A 17,831-nucleotide genomic window follows, 5' to 3' on the forward strand; every position below is an offset into this window, starting at 1 on the left:
ACACAAACAGGGGAGAGGGGGCTTAGGGGTGGAGGCTCCCTCTTTGGGGTGGCTGGGTTGGGTTTGATGGTCTTCTACTTCCTTCAAGTCTTCTGAAATCTTTTTTTAGCAAATATAATTTTTCTCTTAATTTATTTCCAGATACGACTATTGCCAATGATTCAAGATACAAAAAGAAGTAGCAATCATCACAGGGGAGTCACAGCACCAGTCCAGGGGACTGGATTACTGAAGGGGGGAGATGTTCTTCACCTCCATCTTCAACATGGAGCAAGCACCTGTCTACAAAACTCTTGCCACAATAAATTGGTTCTGCAACATTCAGGCATTATTATCTGCCTTATTTGCTGCTTGAATTGGAGTTTCTTAGTTTCTGTTGTTTTAAGAGTTTTTAATGGTGTGGTTATTCTTGTTGAGCTTTGTTATTGCAGTACATACTGGAAATTTGAAAGACAGAATAAAAAATCCTTAATAAATAATAAAAGCTCAAATCCTCTCCCTCTTTCAAATACCATTGTCAGAAAGAAGCCCTAATAGGTGTTGAGACCTATTAGCAAAGCATGCTAATATAACTTTTCTGTTCTCCCAGTTTGAAGATTACAGATGTGTTACAATTTACAACAATTTAGATTTTGCATCACCAGCTTTTTGCTCATTCAACTTGGCAATTACTGATTACAGTTAGCTTCAAACTGAACCACTTTTAAACTTCTATTTATAAATCAATCTTCTTTATTAAAGCAAGCAAACCTTCTGCCCAGCCAGTAAACCAATCAAACAATCGAGTTTTAGAATATGTAGACAAAATGTAAAATATACACATTATTGCTCCGCTACATTGTAGTTTCAAGAGTAACCGCTTAACCTTGCATAAATACTTAGAACACACTCATGATACTTGCGAGAAATTGCAGGGGAGGCTTTCCTGTCAACCAGTTACCTACCAACCACAAAAAAGGGAGGAACACCACTGGCTGGCAGAAAAGAAAAAGGTAGCATTTATTCCAAGCCCAGATCCTTCCATAGGGACACCTTTTTAGCAGCAATTCTCAAATGCAAGTGACTGGTGGGTATACATATACCAGCCATTAACAATATTCTACAGAATACTGAAAACTCCTCCCAATGAGGAGTTAAGAAGGAGAATAACAACAGGAGCCAGAGACTTCCTCTGATCAGGGTGCAATAATTGCAATAATTTTCGCAACGTACTACATGACCCAATTAGTCATTTTAGCACTTGCTGGAAAGTGCTAAAGTGTTCTCATTCAAAGAAAGAAATCAGATAGATCTCACTTTAAAATGTTATTTGCATCTGATCTCTATATTCATTCACAGTCCCCTCATAGTCTCTGTTGGGGGAACCCTGCAGGTGCTGATTGACTACAATTCCCATCATCCCTGAACGCTGGGTCATGCTGGCTTGGTTTGGTAGGAGCTTGAGTCCATCATCTGGAACTACACTGGGATCAAATTATTTCAAGTCAAGGCTATCCATCACAATGTCAGAAAACTAACACATTCTTTCTAAAAATGGTCTAAAATCCCCTTCAAATAAAATCATGGGCACTCCTAATTAGATTGCCATTCCTTGTCTCCAAAATCACTGCCAAATTAGAATCCCAAGAGTTGATAATGTATTTTTATTTTCTATGGGAATTTATTCCTCTTTATTCCTGCTTACTTCTTTAGAAATCCATTTAAAATATAATCTGTTCAAGACCCTAATATTTAAAACTGATGTTCAAACGATTTCCCTCTACACATGAATATATGGTACAACTCGATCTCTTATAAATCAAACATTCAGTTATTTTAGGTAGATAAAAAAATGCAAAGTTGTCAGTATTCACATAATACTGAAAAATTGCTCATTTGCACTCGCAGTAAGCTCTGTGGTTGGGGGAAAAATGCAGTCTATGTGAAGTTTCATACCTCATGATATCAACCTACAAATTTATACTTGGGGGCTGCTCCTCTCTCACAGAAAAGCAAGAGCATGACACAGGACATCCTGTGGTTACTTGTGATATCCCTCAACCTGTTTCAAAAGGAAGGAAGGGCAGGTGAGAAAAGCCTGAACTCTATGCTCCTTTCCAGTCTTGCCACACACGCAAGGGGGCAAAGAGATGTCTGAACAGAACCCCTGCTTACAAAAAATCCCAGGAACCATGAAATCACATGGCTGAATATGGACTTTTAACTGCATGGTTTGTAATGCAAAACTATGGTACAAAAAAGAAGTCTTCCTATGTGTATAGGCACTTTGTGATTAGTGTTAGCTGGGACATGCCCAGAGTTGTAACAAACACAGGCCCAAAAGTACAAAAGAATTGAAGCTAGTGCCTAGGAATTTGATACATGTTTGTGTCTGTCTGTCTTTTATAGGTGTCACCTAAAGGTTAGATGCTGGCACTGAATTATTTGAAACACTAGACAGACAACCCAGGTCCTGTCTGGTTTTTTTTACAAGGGTGGGATAGAGCACTACCAATTCTATTAAAATGCAGTTGATCTCTCTCTGTGTGTGTTTTAAAAAATAAAACCACATAAAATTAATTCCAATCCTGAAACCTAAGTCTATCTCCATATCATAGAGAAAAGGCAATCATAGACACTTTGTTCATGTTTTGCAATATATTTAAAACATTGTATATTGCTTCAGAAGAAAATATCTGATTTGGCTATCATACAACACGGGGTGGGGGGAAGAGTCTAATGAAATAAACAGCAATTGAAATAAATCACTGCCACCTCACACAAAATATTTTAGGGCAAACTCGGAAAGCCAAAAAAAGAGAGTCCATGGTGTAATTAACCAGATGCCTCTTAGGCAGTTCTAGGACCCTGGGAGTGAGATCATATGCTTTTCGGGAGAAAACTTCCCCATGGTTCAAAATTTCCATTTACTTAGGAGAGAGTTTGGGGGTCAGCAGGGGGCCATCACAACTCTGTAAGTGTTAAGGTGCTCTGTTTGAGAGTTCATTTATTCAGTTTTCTGTCAGCGTGCAAGATTCTCTTTTTCCAGGCCAGTTAGAAGCTGTTTATGCTCAGAGCACACCTACTGCTGGATATGCTCAAAGGCTCTGCTGTGCGATTTCAGATTCCAACTGGATTTGACCATCAGAGTCTAGAAAACAGTAAAAGCCCACTCTCTCACTTCCATCCCTCACCACTGAGCACATATGCAGGCCGGATAGAGGAAATGGCGAGGCCGGCAATCAAACTTCCAAGGTCCACTTTTGCCCAAAGGAAAATAGTCAGAAAGGGAGCAGAGGTCACTTCAGGCAGAGGCAGTTCAGACATCATTAGCAGCAATGGCAGATAGGGGGATCACCCAGGCTTCTGAAGCGATGTTAAACCCCTAACATCTAATATTATGACACACGAATCCCACTCACAATTATAAGGACATATTCCCCAATCCATTTTAGCACAATCATCTGACCATTGCCAAGAGCTGCAGGTCAGCACATTCCATGGCTAATGGGGATTTGGACATACTAGTGGTAAGTTCACAAAACCTCTTGTAGCTGAGCCCCCTTGTTTTCTGAATGGGGACACCTTTCACTCCAATGGCTAAAAAGCTTCGGAGTTTGAAATAGCAACCATTACACGCCCTCAGAGAAACTCCCCCTTCCTTCCATGGTTTCAGGTGTGTCAGTTTGTTAAGGGTACTGAAAAGTTTCAGACAACTCTAACTGCTTTGCTTAGGACCACATCAGTGAGGCTGAGAGGGGGTCTTGTTGTCTGGGTGTTATGGGTTAAGGGGCTGCTTGTGCGTAAATGGTTGAGTTCTCAACTCATGCAATCAGTTTCTAAAAACTCTCCCAGACCGCGGAGCCATGGACGCATGGCTACCTCAATCGCTGGCAGAATCCGTCAGTGGGCGCTTCCGGAATTTACGCCAACATAAGAGTTCCTTAACGGAAACTCTCCTTCTGGATTCTCTGCGTGACAGTTTCCTGCGCGGAGTAGGCGTCCCCAGCGGAGGTCCTGAGACCTCTCCGCTGTTCTCACTGGAAGTATCTTGGAGCCATCCCTCTGACTGAGTTTCTGCGGGAACTCTCTCTCTCCCCCTGCTGCTTCCTTCCTCAGCATCCGAGGGTCTCCTAGCCTCCTTGAGCCCTTCCACCACCTGACTCTCTGATGGCAGTTCCCTGACACTGGGTAACCCAGGACCTCCATACATACTGCCCAGGTTTTAACACTTCTCAGCAACATTAACGAACTAGGATTCTTTGGGGGAGGCCATGGCAGTTTTAGTAGTATGATACTGCTTTAAATGCAATATAGTGCAGAGAGGGCCTGAATCTTGCATCCAATCGGACTTTTAAACAGGTGCAGCTGCAAATGGCTATTTCTTTTAAGCCAACATCTTCAGACACCATTTGTAGCTACAGTGGAATTGCACTGCAAAACTAAGCGGGAGCTGACTTTCTCCCTTCGATACTCCCAGTTCTAGGCTTGAACAAATAAAAAATGCCTTTAGCTTTTTGATCCACATTAACCCTCCAAACTCTCACTTCTGATGATTTCCTGGGCATGCAGAACAAAGCCGCTAAAAGCCATTTATAAAATAAGTATTTCTACTAGCAATTATGTGGTCAATTCGAGCTCCTGAGTGACTTGAGGAGATTCTAAATTATCAAGATCAACCACGTTCTCAAAAATTAATAAGGGATGCTTAGAATTGATGATGAGGTGCAGGACCTGTAAGAAGCTGCACAGCTGGCAAAACAAAATGGCTGTTTTTAATTAAAGCCTCTTCCCCCCACCTCCTGATTTTAACACAGTATATGTTTCAGACAGTCTTAATCCTAAAATGGCCAGAACACCCTATAATTAACTATTTTATTAAAGTGACTAACAGCAGAAAATTCAAATGCATGATATCACCATTATGTAACAGAACCTAATGTACAGTCCTAGTGAGGCCTTGTCCAGAAATATCACCTTTTGTCAGTTGTACTCAAACTCTCACAGCAAGGTTAACTCATAAATTTTACCTCCGAGCATTCACTGCTTATTTACAATGAGAGACTAACTCCCCAGAGGGCCCATTGCTTTAACAATGCAACAAAGCTCTCTCCTGAGCTTGCTCAAAATCTAGCTGCTTTTTCTCAACAGATATATAAAAGGGAGCACATGAAGGAGGGAGTCGCTTCAGTTTTGCAGCCAGTTTCACAGGGAGCTAGTATTCTCCCAGCACAAATGCAGCAATAGCTGACCCTCTTTAATAAGGGTTAAAGAATCAGGGATGGGTCATGGGACAGCACGCTCCCTCCCCATCCAGACCTTTCCCTCTTGTGAACAAATCCCACACATTTGATATAGCTTATGTTAACAAAAGCTCACATGAAGTTCAGGGCTTGGGTTCCAAAACTCAGTTTTGGAGCACCCCCTAAGTTTGGGTTAACTAGGAATAAGGCCAAGCAAAATTAATCTAAAACAGGGTAAAAAGCAGTGGTATTGTGGGAGGGGGTTTCCCAGCACAAGTGGAGACTGAGCATGTTTGTTCCATTACATGTGCTTTCAACATTATAATCTGCTCGTATTATTGACTAACTCCCATTCATTTTAGTGGGGCACACAAAGGAATACTGATCAAAGTGTTGAGTTGTGCTTTAGTTACTGACTAGTTAAACTGGTAGTGGGCTGGTTATTCTAGAAGTGACTGGGGCATTTCTGCATGCTCCCTAGAGACATATTGAGATGGCACAAGATATCCATATAATTCACATTGCCAATTTGGAAGTGAAACAAGATTCCTGTCAGCTGAAGCAATTCATATGCAAGCCATTTCACAACACATGAACTTAAATATTCTGAATGCATAATGAAGTAACCTGAAGCATTCCTCACGCATACCTGCCAAAAAGAAGTTCGAAGAAAACTGGGGCCAAGTCACTGGAAGTTCCTTTCACAGGGTCTTTTCAACCACGACATACATTTTGGTAGCAATCAGTATCAAACTTCTGCGTCAAGTTGTTGAGGGATGTAGCCTCTGGCTGTTGCTCCCAAACTATGCTACATTAGCCGGAACACAGACATATGGCACCAGATGTTTTCCAAGATAATGCAATAAGACCCAGAGGGAGGGGAGGATCGGCTGAATAAATCTTTGAATTTAAAGATTTAGAAAACTTTTTTCCTAACTTCAGTGGTAGCAATACCTGCACCCGCTTCACATATTATAATGCATCCATCTCCAAAATACTGTAGTAAAAATAAGCCGAAGCACAGAAACAAATCACTGGTGTAAAAAATATGCAATATTTCTGCAGAAGGGGCTTAGTCTTAGGAGAGGTTGCATTCCTGCTGCTAAGGCAGCTGGTCCCATGCAAAGTCTCAGAAGGTGGCTGGTAAGGCAGATTCTGTTCCTGAGGGCACCTGATCTCTGTGCAGTTGGAAAGCATGCAGCCCAGAAGAAAAGATTTGATTTTGCTAAAAGAGCTACAAAAAGAACATACTTGATCGAGTCTCTCTGATCTCTGGAACATCCTAAGAGCCCAGTCTGCAGACACTGCAGAGTTGTAACTGCCACTGACAGTTCAGAAGAGTGAGGCTCTGTTCTAGGGTTCTTCTAAATACCAGTTTATTTGCAACGGAGTCTGAGAAAGTTCTTTGGGCATCCTGGACAGCAGTATGTGGAAAGCTAAAAGCCGAGAGATGCTTAAACTACTAAACCTGTGACAAGACATGGAAAAATGTGAGAGGGAAACAATCCTAAGGAGTTCACCCAGATACTCCAACACTGACTGTCACTGTCTGTCTGCTGCATAGAAATCAACAAGGCAGCTGAAAAAAATTAAAGCTCTGTCATGACCTTGTCTGAAACACCTTTCCTCTCTCCCCACCCATTGTGTGCCATCAAGATTCAAGCCGGATAAACCAGGATATTAAAGAGACTTAGCTACAGCTTTGTAGGCTCTATAAAATAGCCCAATGGACTGTCTTGAAGGCCATGTTTGTTGCCAACACCATTTACATCAATAAACATTTTGAAATGAGGAGTTTTACTGACTGGTAGACCAGCAACCTACCCCCATTCGTGCATGTGTACCACCCTATAATTTAATTTATAATTCCAACATGTGGCCCACCAGGCTTCTGAATGGGGCCCACTGACTGGGCCATAGGGCTTGGGTCCTATTTCACTTAAGTTTACTATCCGCCACCCCCGACAATTCAAGGAATTGATACTAACCTTCATAGTAGTGCCAAAACTGGGAAGTAATTTCCCCTGGTGCAAATCTAGCAGTATAGCAAAGCTCCTCCCAGTCTGCATATATTGTAACTTCAAGCATATGCAAACAGGAATGCAAGTTCTCATTAACTCAGCTTCTTCCAACCAGTTTTTACTTATTCTATTAAAGTTAATGTATTCTGTATACTGCTTTTCTGGTTTTTTTTTAAAAAAGAAAGGTATGATCTATAAATATTTAAGCAAACAAACAAACAAATGGTCAAATGTCTAGGACTCCATCCTGCTTGTTGGAAACAAGAGTATAACCTACACATAAAAAGGTAAAGGACCCCTGACATTTAAGTCCGGTCGCAAACGACTCTAGGGTTGCAGTGCTCATCTCACTTTACTAGCCGAGGGAGCCGACGTTTGTCTGCAGACAGTTTTTCCGGGTCATGTGGCCAGAATGACTAAGCTGCTTCTGGAGAAACCAGAGCAGCACATGGAAACACCGTTTACCTTCCTGCCGGAGCGGTACCTATTTAACTACTTGCACTTTGACGTGCTTTCGAACTGCTAGGTTGGCAGGAACTGGGACTAAGCAATGGGAGCTCACCACGTCGCGGGGATTCGAACCGGCGACCTTCTGATTGGCAGGCCCTAGGCTCAGTGGTTTAGACCACAGCGTCACCCGCATCCCTAGAACCTACACATAGTCTGCCCATTTAAAAAAATTAATGTCACTATTTTCCTTTATTTCACTTTAGATACATGCTTTAAAGCCCTACTAGTATATGCTGACTCTCGTGTGCTAGAGTAAAAGGCAAAGAGAAATTCTTTTTAGGGAATGGTTCACTTTCATAGAAACATTATATACAGCAGTTAAGATAATCTACTTTGAGGAAGAGGCATAACTCAGTGGTAACGTTTCTTACAAAGGAGGAAACTCCATTGAACACAGTAGGCTTTCTTCTGAGAAAACATGCACAGAATTACGTTGTAAATGCATTAACTATGTTGAAATTGGTTCCATAAAGGAACAGGATAAAAATCTTAGAAATGTAATTCATCTCAGTGGTTCACTGAATGTTTGAGTTCGGTTTGACAAGGAACTCACATTTAGTTTGGAACACCCAAAGTTCGCAGTGCCATCCGTTTCGGCAACAGCAAAGTGTCAGGCCTTGTGAATGCTTCTGTTGGCCTAAGCAGTTCTTCTGATACCTTCCCTGGCTGTGGCAATGAGAGCTGCTACCCACTGGTGCCTGTAATCACCTGAGAGAGCACAAGATGGCCCTGTCGGTTCTTGCTGCCTGAGTTGCGTCCTCAGTCTTTGCATGAAGTAACTACATTATCAAGCATGCTGCAGCTGAGACAGGTCTCTTCTGATTCTTTAATTGGCCCCACTTCAATGTTTAGCTCTTAAAAGAAGTGTGTATAATACGGTATATAGATTAATAACAAAACTCGTTAAGTCAAAAGGGTGAAACCCCTTTGCAGAGAGAGCAAATAGGTTCTCCATTACATTATTTGCAAATAACTCCACACCAAAACAACAACACAAAATGTGTGCAACTTTATTATTTTGGGCCTTCTGAATCCTAACATGCAGCAGGCTCATTTAAGGAACAACAGACAGAAGCTGCAATATACAAAGGTTTTTTTGTTTAATCTCATGTGGGCACATTACATGCAATCTCTTTACATAGTTTGTGTTTTTGTAATAGCTTCGGCTACACAAATCAATATTTGTTCATGTTCCAAACAACAGATCTGTGTAACGCAAACACTCAAAAAGTATAGGATAAATATAAATACTTTCTTCTACCTTATTGCATCCAACTTTGTCTAGATGACATTGTCTCTGTCATCATTGTGAAAGTTCACCGCAAATTCACTAGCTGTGAATTATGGTATCAAAACAGTTGGTTTGGTTTTTGCTATTGTGTTAGGGCAGCGAGGGGTGGGGGGTGGGTCTGTAGTCCTTTGAGTGCTGTTGGGTCTCTAACTCTCATCAGTCACAATCAGTACAGCCAAAGGTCAGAGACAATAGAAGCTGTAGTCTGACAATACCTTGAAAGCCACAAATTAGCCACTGTTAGAGACTCTTTTTATTTTAGTATTCCCCCCACTCCCAGTACTAAAAGTGCCTTACTCTTCTCTTCGTCACCAAAGCTGTCTTCTACAATTCTCTCAGTTAAATCAAGTGGTCCATCTCACAACTCAGAACAGCAGCCAGAAAGTAGTATTTTTACAAGTCAAGGAATTTCAGAATTTACATCTTGAAAATCAAGCACTTTGCTAGGCAAACAGACTTTGGAACACATGAATTCTTTACACTTGTCTGTCTAGTCCGGCATTAGCAACCCTCACTAGCAGCAGCTATCCAGGGATTCAAGACAGGGATACTCCATCCCACCACACAAGTTTTGTTGAAGTACAAATGCAGGAAAGTGAACCAAGGACCTTCAATGTGCAAAATACATGCTCTTCCACTTAGCTGTAGCTCGGCTACTTTCTGAAAGGTACCAAAATGAAAAACGGTGGGCTATGCTCATGCTTGCACAACACATTTACTCAACCAAGATAGCAAAACACTTCCCATTCTATACTTGCTGATCTTTGCAATCTCATCACCACTACATGGAAGAACCTTTCAAATGTGCCTTCTGCCCATACAGAAAAGATTGTAATTTTACTTGATGCAATAAAGCTAACATGAGGAGTCACTTTTACCATGCCATAGATATTCCACATTTTCAATAGGTCACAGGGCCTTAGTAAAAATCACTTTATGAAATGCTGCAGCTGAGGCATGAATTCACTATGGTTTGTTAACCTACATAGCACATAATCATTACGTACATTAACGGAGTGAAAACATCCCCAGAGCATTAAGCACTGCCTTAATGGATTCTTAACAGTAGTCAATGATGAAATAGTTAACTTCAAATGGATGCAGAAAGCAAGGTAAATATGGCCAAAAGGGGGTGGAGTGGGGCAATGCCCCCTGCCAACTCTGTGTGATTTCATTGGTGTGAATTTTCTGAACAAATTTTATTTGAATTTTTCTGACATCCTAAATTGATTGAGATCTGTTTTAGCATGTTTATTTAACCTATTATTTAGTAAGTGCAACTTTTAAAATGCCATGTTAATTTTATATGCTGTATAAATATATCAGAGCTTTTTCCAATAGCCAAAGGCATGTCAACTGAAATTATGTTGCGGTGAGGGGTGTGTGTGTGTCAATAAAGCACACTTATTGTACTTTTAATTATACTTTCAAACCAAGTCAAAGCTTTAATAAATATATGCTTTTAGATACAACAACTCTATAGCAAACATGTCCCTAACATTAAATATTATGCGTATAACAGAAAAACTACTTTTAACATGCCCAAAGAGCTGTCTATTAATATATTATTATTTTCCTAGGTACAACAAAAAGGTCATTACAATTTTGAATCTGCTCAGTTTGAGTGGCATTATATTATTAATTAATTTTATGGATGTTTTCTACAGGAACATAAAAGCAGTAGATTTTTTCTCTCTCATATACGTGCTGATTCCACAATGTGAATAAATGCAGTGTTATAGTTTAGACTGCTTCTAGTTAAGTCAGAAACACACACACAAAGTTATATATACCCCAAGCTTAAAATATGAGTTCCAATGAATAATCTGCAAGTACAAGACACACAACTTTGTTTCAATGGGGGGGGGGGAATTGTGGGTCTGTTAATATTCTGGGAAGTAGAGATTTGCAGAATTAACATCACAGCTTACCTCTGGAGTGTTTTTCTTGAACTCACGGCTTTGTTCAATAAGCTTCTTTCTTGATTGTTCACTTTCATCTTGGCGGTTTGCCAACACTGTCGCTGTGGCATCAAGCTCCCTCTATCAATGAAAAAGAAAGAGGGATCATAATTTTAACCATGCCCAGATTCTCTCGCCCCCTGCCCCCCAAAAAAGATAAAATTTGAAAACTCAGGTGGTGAAAGTAAATAGACCTCATTGTTTTAAATCCCTTAACTGAACCATTCTTTCCTTGCCACCTCTCATGCAAAGTTATTACAAGCCTCTCCATGAAGTCGCAGGTCAATACAAACTTGCATAAATGGCATTCCCCTATTTCCTTGGGTAAGGCAAGATAATTTAAGGCTGCATGCCTCCACTAGTATTGCATTAGATCTACCTTTTTGGCATGACTTTTGACATTATGAATAACTACTGAATATCACAACTAATACATTCATTGACCTTTCAGGGTTTTCAGGTTCTAGAGACAAGACAGACAAGACACAGTAAATGTGGATTTTATTTGTATAGGAACTTGTTCTGCTGAACTTGACCCTTTTGGTCAATTTCTTCCCTTTCAGCTAATCAAGAAGACACAGAGTTGCTTTCCCTTTCTTATAAACTAATTCAACCAAACCCACAACAGGGGCAATTCCATTAGGCCCAGCCTTTGCCAGCCTGATATCCTAAAGCTGATGGGAGTTGTATTCCAAAACATCAAGAGAGCAACAGGCTGGTGTACAATGTGGTAGAGAAGGCCTATCTTCTGGTCCTTATAATATCTCCACTACAAGAGTGTAGAAAACAAGCTGGACACACCCAGTAACAACAACAACAACAACAACAACAACAACAACAACAACGTCCTGTCCTCTTAAGTACCTATGTCCTGTCCTCTTAAGTAGCTACATCTATACAGCTTTTCACAACAAAACCTATTTCAGTGCTTCATCTGAAAAGCTAGCTCCTTTTCAAAGCCACAGCTGGCCAAACATCACATATCAAAATTTAACTGCTATGGTTTTTATATCACCAGTAAAGCTTGTTAACAAGGAAGTGATGTCTGAGGATCCATGACTGAGGGGTGGAGGGCGGAGAAAGATTTTGAGCCATAGACTCCAGTTTCTTGGGAGTTTCAGCCCCAGCACCTTTCTTTTTAGAATACTTCATACATCCCATGAATACATGCTGAATACAAAGTTGGTTGTATTTAGCCCAGCACTATGTATTCTGCCTTGTGGCGGCTCTCCCAGCAAGTAGGACTAGCAAAGACTTGAGATTCTTGAAAGCACCACCACCAAGCCAGCCCATGAACTCCAGATCACAAAACCAGACAGCAGCTTGCCAAGGAAAAGACGATTCTGCAACTTGCTTCATTTAAAAGTGTTTGGCCGTAAGAACAATGGATGGCAGCTGATCAAATTCTCTGATTAATTCATCCACTGCCTTGTTCCATGTTTGCTGGTTTCATGCACGACAAAAACGAGTCCAGGAACTGTGTCACTCTGCAATGTTGCTATGCACCAGTCACCTCACCGTATCTTCCACCTCTACCCAAGAGATTCCCTTACTTATTGCACACTCTAAATAGCAGGGGATGTGTATTGGCAGAAATGCCCCAGCTGTGCTGAGATCCATTGCTGCGTCGCACTACCATATCTCTGTCCATTTTATTTAAGCACTAAATTCAAGTATATGCACCACATTCCCATGAAGTCAATAGAAGTTGTGTTATGTACCTTGTGGGAGGATTTGCCTCTAGATTTGTCTTTACCTTTAATCGATTTCCTTTCATTCCAAATCTGATGTTCATGAGAAGTGAGAAAAACAGCTCACTAGTGAGTCAGAACGAAAGAGAGCCCCTTCCCTCGCAACAAAATGTTGTTTGTGTGCGGCGGAGTGGCGCCTTCAAAGCTTTCCCCTTTTCAGTCAAAGAGAGTGGGAATGCCTGAGAAGGAGAAGGCATGTCTCTGACAGCTGACCTTAACCAACAAGTTCAGACACTCTTTGGCAATCCCTCCTCCTCTTCACCTGCTGGCTGAAGCAGACATAATTTATAATGGGATTGTGTACTTTCTTCCCTTTCCCGGAGCAAATCTGCACCCCAACCCCCTGCAGTCATTAAGTAGCTGTGGGATACATCTGCAATAACATTATGAATGCCCAGCATCCTGAAGCAACTTCAAAACCTTATTAATAGACCTGGTTAGGCAAGGAACCTGGTTGTCTGTAGCCATAGCTGATGTGCCCATTAACCACATTCAAGTTTTTTTTGGGGGGGGGGTTGTTGCTCCAGAGAAGGCGCATATGAGCCCACATCCCCACTGCCAGTCTCTTAAATGCTGCTTAGAAATTTGTCTCTCTGTTACACATACGTCATCCACATTGCTACAATTTTCTGAAATGAAAATGATGCAAGTATCATTTAGCATTCTGTGACCAGATTGATAATATATTTTTGGAGTCATTTTGGGCTTGTTCCTAAAGGGTTTCTGTACTTTTGCAAATCTTGGGTGCATCTGAAGGCAGCCCTGTTTAGGGAAGCTTTTAATGTTTAACAGACTATTGTGTTTTAATATTTTGTTGGAAGCCACCCAGATTAGCTGGGGAAACCCAGCCAGATGGGCGGGGTATAAATAAATAAATTATTATTATTATTATTATTATTATTATTATTATTATTATTAGGTTGCCCCCATGCCTACTGCACAGATTTTGGTTACGTAATAACTCAACAAACAACATCTCTATCACTTGGAAGAAAAAACAATCGGTGAGGGTGGGGGGTTGAGTGTTTAAAATAGCAGAGACAGACCAACATAACATTTTCTGGACACTTGGAGCACTTGTATCTGGTTCCAATTCAATGGATATAGTTGTTCTAAGAGAAACTGACATATGAATGGCATTCTTAACTTTTGGAGGGTTACAGGGGAAAAAATATCAATGCCACTGGCTCCATCAAACACAGAGAATTCACTTAGTCAATCAGGATTCTTGTGGTTTTAACAATCTTCTCGCCCCTCTGAATCCTCTTGGAAACCAAGAGAAGTGGTGATGTCATAATGTTGGGCTTAGCTATGTGGTCAGAACCTACACCTAACTGCCTCCTGACACAGCTATGTGTGCACAAGATAAATGTTTACAACATGGGAATCATATGGCTCCCAGACATTCATAGAATCACAGAGTTGGAAGGGAGCCCCAAGGGTCATGAGTCCAACCACTGCAATGCAGGAATCTCAACTAAAGCACCCATGACAGATGACCATCCAACCTCTGATTAAAAACCTCCAATGAAGGGGAGGGAGTCCACAATCTCCCAAGAGAGTCCATTTCACTGTTGAACAGCTCTTGCCCTCAGATGGCCATCTAACATCTACTTAAAAACCTCTGGTAAAGGAGGGTCTGCCACCATCCGAGGGAGTCTGTTCCACTGCCAAACAGCTCTTACTGTCAGAAAGTTCTTGACGTTTAATAAAATCTCCTTCCTTGTAACTTAAATCCATTGGTTCAAGTCCTACGCTCTAGAGCAGGAGAAAACAAGCTTGCTCCCTCTTCCATGTGACAGCCCTAGAGATGTTTGAAGACGGCTATCATATCTCCTCTCAGTCTCCTCTTTTCCAAGCTAAACATACCCAGCTCCTTCAACTGCTCCTAAGAAGTCTTGGTTTCCAGACCCTTAAGCATCTTGATCGCCCTCCTCTGCACATATTCCAGCTTATCAACACCCTTCTTAAATTGTGACACCCAAACTGGACACAGAATAGAGTGATGCTATTACTTCCCTTGATCTGATTCAAACCCACTCAAGGGAAACTAGCACACATGGGCTGCTCATCCAGAAACAAGGGGGCACATGTAAGACATACTCCAAGTGACAGTATCCTACTTTAGCTACATGTAATTAGCATGATTTCTTTATCAATTTATGAACCACACAGATGCCAAACAAAGGTCAGTGGATTTTTATCTTGTGTTCTATAATCTCATTCCTGATTAGAACAACTTGATTCAAATCCTCCCAATAATGCAATGCGATTGATATATTTCATACGTTTTCTAGTTTTTCCAATATTTAGCTTTTTTTATCACCACATGAGTGCTGGAGCAACGAAAAAAAAAGAAAGCGAGGCCCTGGAAGCTATCAAAATCCTGCCAGCTGTATAACAAGGTGCCTCAGGGGATAACATACTTTCCGTCCCAGGATTACAGAGATTCAAATTTAAAATATTCCTCTCACCATAAAAGAAGATGTGCCCACCTTTTAAATTCATTTTATTTTGACAGCCTAAGGCTCCATTTCTGTATACAGTTACTTGAGAGTAAACCGTATTAGGCTCAGTGTGGTTGGCTTCCTGGTTCGCAGTGCTGAATATAGGGGGAAGTAAGGCAGAATGTCAACAGACTTTGATGAAATTCTGTAACATATGGGGAAACACTATAAAAAAGAAAGAAATCCTTAACAGTTGGACAAACCAGCCTTGGATGCATTTCAGAGTAAAGAGCCCAAAAAGTGTGTGTGTGTGTGTGTGTGTGTGTGTGTACACATAACAGAAACCAACGTGTCTAACAGCTAAGCAGAAGGCTTTTAAAAGAATATTAGCAATCTGTTTAAAAAGCAAGAGCTCAAAATATACCCCCCCCAAAAGGAGGGTTAATCAGGAAGAAAACTAGTATATGTGCAAGGCAATAATTATTTTCAAACAAAAAGGCAGAAAGAGATAACAAACACACTGAAATAAAACAAGACAAACTGCAAATTTCCAAAGGGTATGTTACGTACGTGGGACCTATGAAACATTTGAGAACAGCACATTTCTATCAAGTGGGTCTAGAAGGGGGGCAGGCACAACCCTGATTCCTGTTAGCTGCCCAAGATACCTTGAGCCAGTTGTTGAAAATATCCACCGCTAACATCAAGACTCACACAGGAAATCAGAAACATGAGCAACAGTCAGAGGTGATCTATATGAGGCAAGATCAAGCAGCTTGCCTAGACAGTGGCTTTTCGGGACAGTAAAGGTGGAGACAGACAGATCAGCAAATCAAAGTATCTGATTATTCATGTCTATCAAGCATTAACATCAAAGTGAAGAAAGGATCTAGTTTCTTGGCTGAAACTAAGCTATAGCCACTAAGATTTTCCTGCACTTGTGGCATTTGGGGAAATGTTCACCAGAGAGGGCATTTAAGCACAATTCTGCATGGTTTAGAATCACTGCAGTGGGGCTTGCATAGAAGTATCTCCCCAAATGAGTTTGTCTGCCAAGACTCTGAGGAGATGAAGGTAAGACTTTTGCTCCTCAATTACCCTGACTTTGGCTTGGACCCAGGCATTCAAAGAATCACATTCTCCCACGCAAACCTGCCCAAACGTTATGATCACTGTAAGATCATCTGAAGCCTACCTGAATACACAAACCTCAAATCACTTGAGGTTCACCTCCCTCCCTTGAGACTTTTTTCTCCCCTAAAAATATAAGGCAGCCCCATATAGGGAAGTTTTTAATGTTTTATGTTCTATTGTGTTTTATAATCTGCTGGAAGCTGACCAAAGTGGCTAGGGCAACCCAGTCAGATGGACTACTACTACTACTACTAATAATAATAATAATAATAAATGTCAGAGCTTATGGGGGCTTAGTCCAGCAACATCTGGAGGGCCACAGGTTCTTGGTTTAAAGAACCACAGGGCCTTGGTTTAAAGGCACCTGAAACCACAACCTCTACACAGTACCTGTCAGGTAACTGTTGAGTTTCATGATTATAAAAAGGCAGGATATTTATATATACAGGATATTGGGGACTGCCTACATTCTGTCTAGATCTAATGCCTCTGCCACCACAAAATGGAAGAAATTTTTAAAAGATCCAGAAGCAGGAGCTTCAGAGAGATATTACTAAAGTGCACAGCTGCCAAGCAGCTGCTCCCAAGACTTCTACAAGTACAGATTTCATTAGTTTCATCTTTTTAAACAGTGCACCAACAACTACATAAGGTTAATTTAATGTTTGCAGCAGGAGCATTAATACCGAGCAAAAACATAAATATGATTAATGAGACATATCTATTTCTACTGGAATCATACTAAAATTAGACTTAAATCTTTTATGCTTTTTAAGATTTCATTTGCCATTACAAAAGGCAAGAAACCCCCCAGCTACCTTACCCTGTCTGTCGTCCTGGAGGTTGTCATATCCACACATCGAGTTTTTATTTTTAACTTTGGAAGGGTTGGCTCTGATGGCAAACAGGGGCAGGGAGAGAACTTGCTACGGCTCCGCTTGTGCACAAACACAAGAATCAGGGGCTATCCTTTTACAGCTTGTTGCATTTTACTCCACTCTTCCACCAGAGGCAGAAAAACATACCAGCATTTACCAACCTGGTGCCCTCCAGATGTTTTGGACTACAGCTCCCATCATTCCTGATCACTGGTCATGCTGGAAGAGACAGATGGAAGTGGTATTCCTAAAGCATCTGGTGGTCACCATGTTGATTTTCCTGTGTTGGGCTGCACTGACAAACAGTGTTTCAAAACAAGGGTGTTTCTCAGTCCAACCTGAAGCTGTCAGGGCCTGTCCCTCCCCTGCAACATTATTTTTGCCAAAATATTTGCACGGCTCTTGATGGGTTATATGCCTAAATCACATTTATATCTCAGCTTTCCCCCAAGGAGCTCAAGGCAGTGTATGCAATTCCACTCCTCACTTTCTCCTTAAAACAACCCTGTAAGACAAACTAGGTTGAAAGAGAAACTGGCTCAAAACCACCTAGCGAGCTGCATGGCCAAGAGAGTTTGAATCAGGATCCCCGCCGGTCCAATGAGCATTACATCAT

General features: G+C 41.1%; 1 protein-coding gene across 8 annotated transcripts in view; it reads right to left on the minus strand.

Annotated features, from left to right (window-relative positions):
- CUX1 (cut like homeobox 1) overlaps positions 1-17,831 on the minus strand; it is a 266,339-nt gene that overhangs the window by 191,672 nt on the left and 56,836 nt on the right. For all 8 annotated transcript variants that reach the window (XM_079955383.1, XM_079955381.1, XM_079955379.1 and 5 more), the window contains exon 2: positions 10,976-11,086. In XM_079955383.1, the coding sequence (XP_079811509.1) occupies positions 10,976-11,086 (111 nt within the window). The remainder of the gene's footprint in view (positions 1-10,975; positions 11,087-17,831) is intronic.

Source organism: Podarcis cretensis, assembly GCF_951804945.1.
Source record: "Podarcis cretensis genome assembly, chromosome: 15".
In the NCBI taxonomy this organism is placed as follows: domain Eukaryota; kingdom Metazoa; phylum Chordata; class Lepidosauria; order Squamata; family Lacertidae; genus Podarcis; species Podarcis cretensis.